Source organism: Archocentrus centrarchus, chromosome 7 (genome assembly GCF_007364275.1).
Source record: "Archocentrus centrarchus isolate MPI-CPG fArcCen1 chromosome 7, fArcCen1, whole genome shotgun sequence".
Lineage (NCBI taxonomy): Eukaryota > Metazoa > Chordata > Actinopteri > Cichliformes > Cichlidae > Archocentrus > Archocentrus centrarchus.
Window position 1 is genome coordinate 35,617,276 of NC_044352.1, and position 14,415 is coordinate 35,631,690.

At 42.4% G+C, this 14,415-nt stretch overlaps 1 protein-coding gene across 2 annotated transcripts in view; it reads right to left on the reverse strand.

The window, feature by feature from the left end:
* Nucleotides 1-5,309: 5,309 nt before the first annotated feature.
* LOC115782943 (serine/threonine-protein kinase 38) overlaps nt 5,310-14,415 on the reverse strand; it is a 28,986-nt gene continuing 19,880 nt past the window's right edge. The window contains exons 10-14 of one of the 2 annotated variants that reach the window (XM_030733493.1): nt 13,843-13,960; nt 13,618-13,741; nt 13,082-13,177; nt 9,693-9,787; nt 5,310-9,604 (exon numbers count right to left, since the gene is read on the reverse strand). In XM_030733493.1, coding sequence (XP_030589353.1) covers nt 9,468-9,604; nt 9,693-9,787; nt 13,082-13,177; nt 13,618-13,741; nt 13,843-13,960 — 570 coding nt within the window. In that variant the 3' untranslated portion in view covers nt 5,310-9,467. The remainder of the gene's footprint in view (nt 9,605-9,692; nt 9,788-13,081; nt 13,178-13,617; nt 13,742-13,842; nt 13,961-14,415) is intronic. The other variant, XM_030733494.1, reaches the window with a different exon arrangement.

A 14,415-nucleotide genomic window follows, 5' to 3' on the forward strand; every position in this document is an offset into this window, starting at 1 on the left:
ACACTAAGAAAGTCGGCTTTCTTTCAGTCTAAAGGAGTATTGTACTTGAAAAAGAATGGTTACATTTGTGACCAGGTGCATTATCTGGAGGTTGTACAGGAAGATAAGATGAGCAACTGTTGAGCAATGCAGTTTGAAAATGATTCAAAATCAACTACAAACTAAGCAACAATCTGGAAATTATTAGTCATTAACACAACTATACACATTATTTTCTTGTGTAATGGTCGCAAAGAGATGGAAGGTAATCCGGAGTGAAGAGGGTATACCTGAATATCCCACAGTGGGAACATTATAAAGCTGCATGAAGCTCAGTCATAGCCAGATACCTCCAGATGGTGACACAGGTGCTGAGAAGTCAGCTGAATAGTGGTACCGTGATAGGATGATACCTGTGCAACAAGTCCAGTCACTACTAAATATTCCACAGTCAGCTGTTAGTGGGATTATAACAAAGTGGGAGCAACTGGGAATGACAGCAGCTCAGCCATGAAGTGGTAGGCCACGTAAAATCACAGTGGATGCTGAGGGTCACAGTGCAGAGGTCACCAACTTTCTGCAGAGTCAATCACTGCAGACCTCCAACCTTCATGTGACCTTCAGATCAGCTCAAGAACAGTGAGAGCTTCATGGATGGGTTTCCATGGCAGCTGCATGCAAGCCTTCCATCACCAAGCTCAATGCAGAGCGTTGATGCAGTGGTGTAAAGCACGCCGCCACTGGACTCTTTCAGTGTTGCACAGTCTGCAGACAATAAGAGGCCAAAGATGATGGGTGGCTCCAAATGTGTGCTTTTTCACATGAAGGATGTAACATTATGATAAATGCTCTCAAAGTCACAGATATGAAATGAAATGAGATCCACCATGCGGGGTGGCTGTAGCTCAGGAGGTAGAGGTCACCTACTGATCAGAAGGTCGGCGGTTCAATTCCTGGCTACTCCAGGCTGCATGCCAATGTATCCTTGGGCAGGTATCATACCCTGTAAACATTCACACCACCACGTGGTAAACATTTCATCCACTGCAATATCATTCTTCAGTTAGTGCCTGTAGCTGAAATCCATCAATACATAAATCTTACTGCCCAGCGCTTGGCCTTACTCCCCATAACAAGAAGTATAAAGTATATAAGTTTATTGCAACAAATTTGGGTTGAGGTATCAAAAATGCCATCCTACCATGACTTTTCATGTTGGTCGTCTTTTGTCTTGGACCGGCCAAGTATCTGAGATCACAATAGAAAGGCTTTATCTTGGAGATTTGCTGATTAGACTATTAATTTAGCAATTTTTGTACAAATGTAGCTCTCAGTGAACAAAGCTTTATGCATTTACTTGCTGATGGTGTGCAAACATTTGTTCTCCGTGATTGTGTTTTGATACAACTGATTCAGTTTACACAAAGAGTTTTGGAGCACAATGCACCGTCTTCTTAGAAAGAAGCTTCAGTGTGTGAAAAGTAAGAAATACAGTAAGAAATATTCTGCTGGAAACTTGAGGATAAATCGGATTTTTAATGAGTGAACCGTGTCTGCAGCTTCACTCTGATCAGTTTAACTCCACCAAAGTTTCATTGGACTGCTGATACTTTAGAAATAACAGTCAAGGAAATTTGACATTTTCTTCAAATGGGTTAAAACAGTCCGTGCTTCAGTTAACTCGCTGAACTACAGATGGTGCAGAAAATCTACATGATCAAACGTGTTGATCACTTACAGGTTTGCATGAAAAATATTAGTTTTTGATATGTGGACCTAACTGTTCCAAACTTTTTAAAAGATCCGTTAGCCATGTGAGGTAGTATCTAATAACAAAATAAAATAAAGAAACCTTGCTTATGTGCAGCTAAATGTTCAACTCAAGATTTAGCTAGAACTTGTATGATGGCATGTGTTGGTGTGGCTATAGTTTGTAATTTTGTTAGTTCTCACAATCAAATTGTTTAATTATTAAAATCACAAAAATGTGCCAGGACGGAGTCCTTCTTCAACAGTTTCTTTTTCAGACTGGAAGGAGTTTGTGATCTTTTGACTTTGCAACAGTCGGCCTGATAAGACACTGAGTGCCTTGTGGCTTCTTGCGTCACAGCCAGATAATGATATTCAGTCCCATCGCTTCCCAGGCGAGCTGTTGTAGTAACGCCCCGCTCTCATTTGATTCTCAGGGCCATCAGTGAGCTGTTTTTGAGAGTGAAAGAGGATTTACTGCTCGTGACAGAACAGTGTAGCTGCCCTCTGCTACATCACCCATCTGCAGCAATAAGAAACAAATCAATTCAGTTCAATTTTATTTATATAGCTCCAAATCACAACAGTCGCCTCAAGGTGCTTTGTATTGTGGGTAAAGACCCTACAATAATACAGAGAAAACCCAACAGTCAAAACGACCCCCTATGAGCAGCACTTGGTGACAGTGGGAAGGAAAAACTCCCTTTAACAGGAAGAAACCTCCAGCAGAACCAGGCTCAGGGAGGGGGGGTCATCTGCTGAGGGGGGGCTGAGGGGAGAGAGCCAGAGATTAATAATAATTAATGATTAAATGCAAAGTGGAGTATAAACAAAGTAAATAAGGTGAATGAAAAGAAACAGTGCATTATGGGAACCCCCCCCACCCCTTAAAAATAGAGAGGGTGTCGCTCTCAGACTGCTGGCTTACTTGTGGTTCCTCGGATACTTAAGAGTAGAATGGGAGGCAGAGCCTTCAGCTTTCAGGCCCCTCTTCTGTGGAACCAGCTCCCAGCTTGGATTCAGGAGACAGACACCCTCTCTATTTTTAAGATTAGGCTTAAAACTTTCCTTTATGATAAAGCTTATAGTTAGGGCTGGATCAGGTGACCCTGAACCCTCCCTTAGTTATGCTGCTATAGGCCTAGGCTGCTGGGGGGTTCCCATAATGCACTGTTTCTTTTCATTCACCTTATTTACTTTGTTTATACTCCACTCTGCATTTAATCATTAATTGATATTAATCTCTGGCTCTCTTCCACAGCATGTCTTTCTTTTCCCTCAGCCCAACCGGTCGCGGCAGATGACCCCCCCTCCCTGAGCCTGGTTCTGCTGGAGGTTTCTTCCTGTTAAAGGGAGTTTTTCCTTTCCACTGTCGCCAAGTGCTGCTCATAGGGGGTCGTTTTGACTGTTGGGTTTTCTCTGTATTATTGTAGGGTCTTTACCCACAATACAAAGCGCCTTGAGGCGACAGTTTGTTGTGATTTGGCGCTATATAAATAAATTGAATTGAATTGAATTGAATTGAATCCAAGCTGGGAGCTGGTTCCACAGAAGAGGGGCCTGAAAGCTGAAGGCTCTGCCTCCCATTCTACTAAAATCATGTATAACATGTTCTTTTCCAGTGTTCCCAGCAAGTGTCATAAATTATAGCGATTTAAAAAAAAAAAAACAAAAAACAAAATTGTATATCTGTTTAGCAGATATGTCCACCAGTGTCAAACATTAGCTTGTTGAATATTTATTACTCTTCTTCTCTGCCAAAAAAGTTCCTAAATTGCAAAATAGCTGAGATTTTCTTGCTTCTTACAATATTTTAAAGACATTTAAATCTGAACTTTGACTAGGCCATTCCATCACCCTCCATTACTTCTTTCTGAACCAGAAATACACACATCCCTTTCTGATATTCCTTCTCTGGTGGAGCAGTCATGGTCTGGGGAGGCATATCCACAGAGGGATGTCAGACCCTATGCTGGTGCCACGGGTCCTCGGTTCCTCCTACTGCACGACTCATGTAGTGAGTGTGTACAGGCAGTTCTTAGAGGATGAAGGAATTGATACCACTGACTGGCCCCCATGTTCGCCTGACCTTTTGAGTTGCTGCAATGAAATTTAAGAAAATTGGACTAGCCTGCCACATCATTTTTTTTACTTTGCTTCAATTAAAAAATACCCTGAAAAGCAATCAGCTTGATAATTGGGTGGTGTGGTGGTTAGCACTGCTGCATCACTGCTAGAATGACATCTAGAAGGTCTGGGTTCGATTCCACCTTGGCCCGGGCCTCTCTGTGTGGAGTTTGCACGTTTTCCCTGTGTCTGCGTTACATGCAGTTACTGGAAATAGGTTAATTGGTCACTCTAAACTGCCCATAGGTGTGAATGGTTGTCTGTCTCTGTTAGGCTGGTGACCTGTACTGGGTGTACCCTGCCTCTCACTCAGTGACAGCTGGGATAGGCTTCAGTGACCCTGAACAGGGTAAGAGGATGGATAATTTTAATTTCTATAAAGATGTGACCTCCTTTGATTCCTAACACACTACCCTGTCATATCAGTGTACAGCAGTGATCCTCACATCCAGGCCTCGAGGGCCGGTGTCCTGCAGGTTTTAGATGTGTCTCTGCTTCAACACACCTGAGTCAAATATAGAAGTCATTAGCAGGACTCTGGAGAACTTGACTGCATACTGAGGAGGTAATTCAGCCATTTGATTCAGGTGTGTTGGATCAGGGACACATCTAAAACCTGCAGGACACTGGGCCACGAAGCCTGGAGTTGAGAATCACTTGTGTACAGCATGATTTTTCCCAGTGGGATCTGATGTGTTTTCAAAGTGTTTTTTAGTGTTCATACACCAATCATAACATTATGACCCCCAGCCTAATGCTGTGTTGGTCCCCCTTCTGGTGCCAAAACAGCCCTGACCCATGGAGTCCAGGAGAGCCCTGAAGCTGTGCTGTGGTATGTGACACCAAGATGTTAGCAACAGATCCTTCAAGTCCTGTAAGCTGTGAGGTGGGCACTCATGGATTTGGCTTGTTTGTCCAGCAAATCCCACAGATGCTTGATTGGATTGAGATCTGGGGCCATGGATGTGAGGTAGATAAGTCCTTTAAGCGTATAGAATAAAGTACTGTATGAATGTAGCATGGTGGTTTGTAGTTTAAAGTGCTCTGAGTGGTCAGAAAGCCTAGAAAAAGTACTACACAAATGCAAGTCTATTCCATTCCAAGCTTGCTAGCCTTAGCTCGAAGGAAGACCCCACTCTCATCCAAATATAATTTTTTCCTTAAAAAACAAACAAACCATGTTCTGTAGCCAAAGCACCAACATCCACCATAATTTATTCTGTGGATGAAGCAACTGAACAATGCAGGGTAATGCTCTGAGCAGTGGGGATCTGTGTGGAGTTAGCATGTTCTTCATGTATTCTCTGGGAACTCCAGTTTCTCCCACCCTCAGAGTGTGCAACATCAATACTCCATACCTGGGCCCAGGACGCTCTTGGAAAAGACATTTTTATTTTCAAGAGGTTCCCTTCTTGTTAGAAAAATATAATGCTGCAAGTGAAGACACAACACAGTAAGTGCAGAATAATTCATTGTCAAATACCAGAAAACATACAACTGCCATACACTACAGTGTAGTATATAAATAATGTACATCCACCATCCCAAAAGCCATCACTTCTTACTCAGCAGACACACATGCTGTGGTTGTGCAACGACACAAACACAGCATCTACAAACTTGTTTAAAAACAAAACAAAACAAACAAAATCATAATCCAACACTGCACTGATTTTATAGCGCATGATCTCTCCCTCTCTTTTACGCACACACACACACACACACACACACACACACACACACACACACACACACACACACACACACACACACACACACACACAAAGAGGCATCATCAATAAAACAAGTCATTCCATCTCTAAAATCTAAAAAAGAAAATCTAAACTTAAAGCTTTTACGTTACCTTAATAACAGAAGAAAATGTAACTGAGTTTTGAGTTACTGGGGAAAACAGATTTCTGACAGATAATGAAGTTTAACTTTTGTTCTGTTTAAATTTATCACTTTGATTTGGGATTTCAGGCTCTCTCCTTTTCTCTTGGTTATTATTGTTTCTTGCAGAAATAGCCCCCCCCCCCAACATCTCTCAATTCAAGGGGAAAAAATAAAAAGCAAAGAAACACTTCATTCAAACAGCATTTTGAAACTACTGTGGCAAAAAGCTCTTTCCCACAACTCCATAAAAGTTCATTTACATTCATTTGAAATGACAGCATTCTGGATATTGTGTTCACTGAAGAATGTTTAGCCGTGTGTGCTTCTGTGCACCGACTCCACACCGCGGGACTAAAAACCCAAAACATTCAGAGCAGCAAGCTGACAAACACTCAGAGATCATCTCTAGCCATTCAGCAGCATGCTGTAATACACCAAATACATTTCCAGCAGCAGACCTGTTTCAAGGCGAACCAAACCGAAACGTTTTGAAAGTGTAACGAGCGCAGAGGCAGCATTCGAAAAGAAATCCTGTAACAGTTCTGGGGTCAGTGTTAACACCATTTAAAGCTACATATTTATATACGTCAACAATCACTTCATTATGAACCAATTATTTATTTGCACAAGGCTTTATTAAACTGAATGCTTCCACTTCCAGGATGCAGTGGGTTTCAGCTGCACTGCAGCAGTGGATCCATTGTGTATCATTTTAAACAGGAAGTTGTTCAGGAGCTTTGACTCATCTTTAACACACCGGGGGTGACGGTGAGCAGGCTCCCACAGGGACAGTCCTCACTGGGTTATGTATTTTGCAGTTTGCATGAAGGGTTGTGATCCCTCAGGATGGTCTAAGTGATTGCTAGTGAATCAGTTTGTTTTAGCTTTTTTCCCAATAAATCAACGTTATTATGGGAGATTCACAATACATTTAATCTGCCTTGCTAGAATTTCAAGTAAGCATCTCTGCAAAGACTGTTTCATGCTCCTCAGCTCCCTTTGAAATTAATGTGTGTGTGAAGAGGCTGCACTGATCCATCGTCTCAAAATGACATACAGTTCATCGCGTTTTTGTTTCACTGGGTGTGTTTGTGTTGCTAAAAGTCTCCTGTGTACGGGGAGAGCACAGTGCAAACTGGAAGAGAGATGTGAGCCATTTTTCAAATATTTAAAAAAAAAAACTGAACAAGTTTGTAGACTTAAGAGGCCAAAAGAGAAAAAGAGCACAAGCAAACATACTTTTACCATTTTAGATGTTCAGCTAATATCTGACCACTTTTGGTCACTAAATCTGCTGAACGAGGCTCATGCTGGTCTACGTTCTCTCTCTTTGTCCCCGAAGTGGGAAATAAATGTCCTGTGTGTGTGTTACATCGTCTTTAATAGGCAGCAGTAGCTCTGTTGTGCTTTTTGCAATTTGGAGGGTATTTAGAGCTACTTGAACAGCTATGTTAGCCCCGACCCCCACCCCAGCAGCAGTGGTACTGGTTATTCTTGAGTCCATGCCATTGTGTGGCTGCAGGAGTTTCTGGCCACAGCAACACTGAGACTGAAAAAGCAATCATTCCATTTCCAATCACCACTCCCTACACACTCTGTGTTAATTCATCCATTTCACTTAGGGGGTAGCTGCAGCTCAGAAGGTAGAGCAGGTCATCTACTAATTGGAAGGTTGGTGGTTCGACCCCTGGCTGCCCAAGTCTGCATGCTGAAGTATCCTTGGGCAAGATACTGAACCCCAAGTTGCTCTCAGATGCATCCATGGGAGTGAATGTTAGAGTGAATGAGGCATTTTGAATAACACGTTTTGAGTACTCAGAGCAGAAAAGCGCTAAAAAAGAACAAGTTCATTCATCATTTCACCCCCCAAGAAGTTCAAGGTTAACAGAGCCTGTTTGGACACAGTGGAGGAGATTCAACTAAAGCACTTACAGGGCTTTGAGGGAGGGTCTCAATGTTTTGGAAGCAATTAAAAGTGATGGTGAGGTTTACAGAAGCAAACCTCTTCACTGCAGATCCTGATCTGAGAGTCCCATTGGACAGTTTCTGGACAAGAATATCCCCGGTGACCAATGAACCAGATGTTTAAACAGTTCAACTTGAGCACAATCTAGACAAGGTCAAGCAATGCTTACACAAATATTCTATCAAAGAGCCATTAATCACATTTTTTAATAACCAAAATATATTTTAAATGTTGCTGAACTGTGTGGCACTTTGTACTGTGTGTAAAATTACAAACACACAACATTAACAGATTAGCATCCTGAGGGTGGCTAATGTTAGCAATGCTGTCACCAGCAGCCTTTGCTGGTGTTAATGTCGCCACACCTGGCAGAGAATGCTGGTATGAATCTCACCAGCCAACTGATCATTTTCTACCAAGTACTGCAGAACCATCACACACCTGTCACACTTTCCTGTGACTTTCCACCAATTTCCATGGGAGGGCTTCTTTACTGCCCCCCATGGAAATCTTTAAATAAAAAAAGTGTTTACCTGACTAGTATCTGTGACTAGCGAGGGCAGCAATACTTAATCATAGTCAGTGAATCACACACATCCGTAATCGTGACATTTTCAGAGTAACCAATTAACTAGTGGCAGCTGAGAAAGCAGCTGCGTCGAGCTGCAATCCTGTCTATAAATCAATCAATCACCCCAAGTATAATACAATGTTGAATTTAATCAAAAAATTTAAATTGAAGTGTGTATTTTACACATTTAATTCCCCTTGAAAATCTTTAAGTAAAATGAAAGACGTTTTCCTGTTGAACTCCCTGAACATGAGTTTGTAATATTTTCAATTACATAACTCTGAAAACCATTGATCATTTCAAAACTGTTAGTTGCAGCCTTAAAATAAAGAATCAAAACAGCTGTTAGTGGGTATCTGCTTTCCCTGCCCTCTCAAACCCAATCGATCAAGCTAGAAGCCCGACTGTACTAGAACAGGACCAATATCACTTAAGGTGCAGAAGATGAACACAGCAGGGTCAAATGTAACAAGATTCTCGTGTTTGTTCCATAAAACTGGAAATTCTCAAATATTCCAGCTTTTAAACCTGCAAATCTAAACAAGTACAGGTTAGCAGAAGTGATGTGATGGCGAGAGCCCACATTCAGCTCCGTCTTTGGTTTGGTCGTCTTAAGAAGCCAGCAGCACATCAGACAAGCCCAGAAAAAAAAGCTCTTGTAGGAAACAAGAAACGTTAGGAGGAAATCCCTGAAGAGCACCTGATTCACTTCTAGTGATGACGATGCCATGTTTGTGTTGACATGTAAAAACAAACAAACAAACAAAACAAAAACAGTTCAAGTAGGAGATGTGCTGGTTTGGAAAGAGAAGAGCCGTGGTAGGTCCAACAACCTAGTGTTTTTTGTTTTTTCAAACAGACAGGGAATGTAAATGATGCTGGTAGGAGTGAAGACATCCAACTGTAATTACTGGTGCCCAAAAAAAAAAGAAAAAACAAGTGGAGAGAAGTACTTTAATCCCAGTTCGGTGTCAAGAAGTAGAGAGGTACCCTCAGACGCATCCGACAGAGTGAAGAGCTGCAGAAATGAAGGTTTCGGTTCCTACTGGTGAAATGGAATATTCCTATGGAAAGCAACAGAGGAAAAATAGCCCCTTTTTTAATTGCAACAGTTCTTTCAGGACTCAAGACAACTCATTCAGGTTTCATGGAGTTGGTTAAAGGTCTGCATGGTGGTGTTCATCTCTTCCCTGACTTCATGTAGGAGGGGATGGCACCGCGAGCCGTCAGGCCTTCGAAGCGTTTGTAGGTGTAGTTTATGAAGACCCAGTCCTTGTTCTTCAGATCAGCCTCAGAATGATTTGACACCTGGGTGGCTGTTGCAGGAGAACAAAAGTAAAAGTGTTTTAATCATTTGAGATTTCACGACATGAAGCATCTTAAACAGAAAGAGGATACAGGTACCTGCAGGTGTGAGAATATCGGAATCAGGGAACTCATCAAAGTTGGAGGTGTCGTCGATGCTTTTGATATTTATGGGAATGGCAGCAGGCCTCTCTCTGGGAAACATCAGTGAGGTCAGAGAAAACATCTGAAAACTGGGAATCAGCAAACTGAGCTGGCTAACGTGTAACAGCGCTTTCAGGACAGCACCTCCTCTTTTAATCTGACAGCATGTGGCGGCTCTGTGTCTGAATGGGCTAATTCAATTTTATTTATATAGTAATAAATCAGTAGCCTTAAGGCAACTGAAGAAGTCCACTGACAGCCACCTGTACTGAGACTGCATATATATTTATAACTGTATATACTCGTAACAGAAAATGAAGCAAATTATATGAGGATCAATATTATAATTGTACAATGATATAATTATAACCCTCTGTACCTCACAGTTACTCTTTCTACTATTGTTTGTTCATATAAACATTTCTGTGCACACTTTATTTAAACATTTTAATATCAGCATTTATGAATAAACCAGGAATAACAAAGGAATATGTGATTTATTATTTTACATTTTTATCTCGGGGTCCCGTCGGACGCACTGGCCGGTGTAACGTGCAGGCTGTGATCACCGTTTACCTCATAATTACTGTGGAGGAGGCTGTAAGCCTTTGTGAAAGGAGCCCAGTGCGGTCGATGAGTGAGAGTAGCTCACTCCTGTGCGATCACAGCCATACTGAGGTGAGCTGTTGAGGATTTGCAGCACTTATTCAGTAACTGCGTCTGTTTTTGTGCAGTGAACTACGGTTAGCCGGTGTTACTGGAAGGTGGAGCTAATGTCAACGACTCGGACGCTGAGCTCTCATACGATGTGAGAACGTAATCAAACTGTTTATGGGGGGAAAGAGTGATTTTCAGGACCCTCAATCCTGACGTTAGCTGGTCACAGTTAGCTTACAGCCGGCTCCTGTCAGCTGTCTGAGGGTCGCTGGTCTGATCTGCTGAAAATCAGTAACTGCAGTATCGGTAATAAATCTTTATGTTGTATGCTATCAAGTGTTGAAGTCACCTGCTGTTGCAGTATCAGAGTATAAATAACTCTGAATGGCTTCTAAATGTTTTACAAACAGTTCTGAAATCAGCAAACACCCATTCTGATCCCCTGACCCTCATTTTTCTGCATTCATCATCAGACTGAACTCAGTTCATCACCATCCTCACTGCCTCAGTTCGCTCACCTCTCTTTGTTGGTAGGAAACTGATTCAATCTGTACTTTTGAGCCGTCCTGGAGTGAATGGAGGTCTTGCTGTTATTGCTGCAGTTAATGGCACAGCAAAATCGAGCACCTTCGTGCTCATTCTCGCAGACATTTAGCAAACGTTTGGATACTTGACACAAAACACACTGAGCCTAACGCCACACAGCAGACAAATGCAAATGCAGACTCTTTAGACAGGCAAGCGGTCATTCAGAGACAGGTTAGAAGCTATAGTTTAGTAACTGAGCACTTTACCTACCTAATTAACAATGCAATTATGAAAATAAGGTAAGAAACCTGCTGCTGTCATATGGCACTTGAGTTACTTGAGTTACAAATGCTGCTCACAGTGCATGAATGTTGCTGGGATGTCGGTTTGTACTAATGTAAAATTGACCTTTTTGCCTTTATAAGATGGTGAGCAGTGAAGAGAGAGAGGAAAGTGGAGAGAGAGAGAGGGAGAAAACATGTAGCAAAGAGCCACGGGTCAGACGCCAACCCGGGCTGCCTGCGTGCAGCATACATGGTCGCCTGCTCACCCTGCTACTGTACTTTTCTTTATGCCTGTGATGGAGTAAAAACTACTGCTAACAGCAATGCTGACAACACTTTCCCTGCCAGCTGGTCTTCCTCACTCACTATATGCAGTAACATATAGCACCCCAGCTTGTATCTCCTTAGATACTGTGGTCAAAGAAAGACTATCTCCTGAAAGGGAGAAAAGATAAGCTACAAATGGCCCCTCTGAATCAGACCCCCAGGGGATGCCGAGGGGGAGGGAGAGTGAGATCCCCAACTGGATGGACTTCATGGTTATGACCAACCCCCCCCCCCCCCCCCCCCCCCCCCATAAGGGCTAAGTTATGACCCATTCTAACGATAGGATGATGATTGAAGCACAATGCACCTGCAGCAAAGTATGTAAGAACTCACACAGGCTTAAAATCCATCAAACTTGAATGAAATGCCTGTAGACGAATGTCAGACGCAGCTCACAGGACCATGTCCTGATAAGACACAGGGAGATCATGGACAGGACTCACCCCACAGTGCCCAGTCACCCCCCCAAAGCACCAGCATTACCCTGGGATGGGTAATGCTGGTGAGTAATCCAGCAGTGGATCAGGTGGCCCCCAGCTAACAACAAAAGAGAGTGGCATAAGTTCAAGGAAGATATGTGTAGGATCCTGCAAATGACAGGCGGTAGTGATGCAGAGCGACGGTTGCAGACAATGACCACCATTGTAGTCAGCTTTGCAACAGAGAGACTTGGACACGATGAGCAGAGGCCCAAAAAAGGAAGCCTTTGCCTTCAAGTGTAGGAACTGAAAACCCTGAAAAACCAGTTCAAGACAGTCAGAGAACAGGAGTGTCACTTGCTAAGCTATGAGACATCCGGAGGAACAAGCTCATGGCCCTTCACAGAGCTGAGTGGCATTTGGGGGGTGGGGTGTATATATCACTAAAAGGTATTATGCAAGTAGGAGTAGAGAGGAGCTTGTTCCCAATAAGAACCAGATCCAGACCCACCATCACATCACCTAAATTCAACCTGATGGCTGAGCTGGAAAGAGATCCAAGATGTCATTCCAAGCAGCTAGATCAGCCTCTACCCCCAGAATTCCATACAGTGTATACAAGTGCTGTCCAAAGCTGTCAACAGGGAGCCTGGACAAGGTAGGGGAAAGTGGTGCAGCATAAGATCACTTGATCAGACTTCTGGCAGTCTCACTTTGACTGCATCAGGTTCCTGTTCCAGGCTGTGTATGATACAATGTTATGATAGCAACTTAAGTTAGGCCTATTTTTTATTTCATAAAGTGGCAGAGGACCAACTCCTGCACAGTGAACAGTTACACTGTTATACACACTGTAATCAAAAACTGAAAGGATGTTTCAGGGACTTTTTGCTTTTAATACATAATGACGATGAAGAGAGATCGAAAACAGAAAAGAAAAGTTCATCCAATCAAACAAAGGTTTAAAAGGCTTCCTGCTGAACTGTAAGCATGTTCACATCTCACTCACAGAAATGGGAAATTCTGGGTCTGTCTCATTACGTTAAATTGATCTATTACAATGAAATTAGAATGCAGACATTTGAGAATCCAACCATCTTTAACATGAGTGTGCAATAATTGTGCCAACCTGATATGGTCGTAGTCCACACCCTCAAAGAAAGGATTGGACTTGATCTCCTCCACACCTGAAGCACCGATCCTGTGCTCCTCCTCACAGCAGAACCTGCACACCACAGGATCAGTTAGTACGACCTGATACAAACATTTAGGTGTTAAGATCCATTAGAAAAAAAACTGTTGTAAATGGACTGGTTCTTATATGCTGCTTTTCTACTTTGAGTACTCAAGGCACTTTATACAATATGTCTCATTCACCCATTCATAGAAAGCACTTTTTTCCTAAGTGCTTTCTATCTAATATTCACACACATTCATTGCAGAGCAACTTGGGGTTCAGTATCTTGCCCAAAGATACTGTGAACACAGACTGGAGCAGCAGGGATGGAACCACCAACCTTCAGACTAGCAGATGATCTGCTCTACCGGCTGAGCTACATCCACCCCTAATTATTACTGTATAGTGACAACACACTAAACAAGAATGACAACAGCATCAACTCCTATGACACAAAATGGGAGATGAAGGAAAGCAGAGGTGCCTGCCTGAGAATGAGGTCTTTGGCCTTCTCTGATATAGGCACTTCTGGAGGAAAGACAAGCGTTTCTCTCCAGTTCATCACTTTCCTGTACGTCTCTTGTGGTGTCTCTGAGCAGAATGGAGGATAACCTGCACACAGCAACAAGAGCAGCACTCAGTTAACACTTGGCCTGGTCTTAGAGCCCTAAAGATGAATAAGATTAATTTCCATCATGACCCTGAATCATTACCTATCAGCATCTCATACATGATCACACCCAGGCTCCACCAGTCACACAGCTTGTTGTATCCATTTTGCATGAAGACCTCTGGAGCAATGTAGTCTGGTGTTCCCACCGTGGAGAACGCCTGATGGGTGAAGAGAAAGGCAACAACAAATATGATGAAGAGACAGAAAACACTGCCACCTTTTTTAAAGGTTAAGGTTTCAAAAGCCAAACATTAAGCTTCACAAAGGCACTGCTTTGTGTTCTAAAACTGGCAACATCTATCTTTAAATCAGGATTGATCTGATCAAAAGAAAAGAAAAGCTCATTAACAGCATGTAGGATTTTGCTGACTGTAAAAAGTGTAATATTGATCCTGTAAGAAGAAGAAGAACAAACAGCCTTTATTGTCCCACAGAGGGGAAATTTAGGTTTAAATGTGCTGTCTTAATAATATGTCTCAAATATAGTCCACAATTAAAGGTGAAAAGCCAGCTGTGCACCATGTAGGGAATCTTATATCCCAATAACTGTAAATCTCAGTTACACATTTTCTGTAAATTCAATGAATTAATAGTTTATATAATGACCACACAG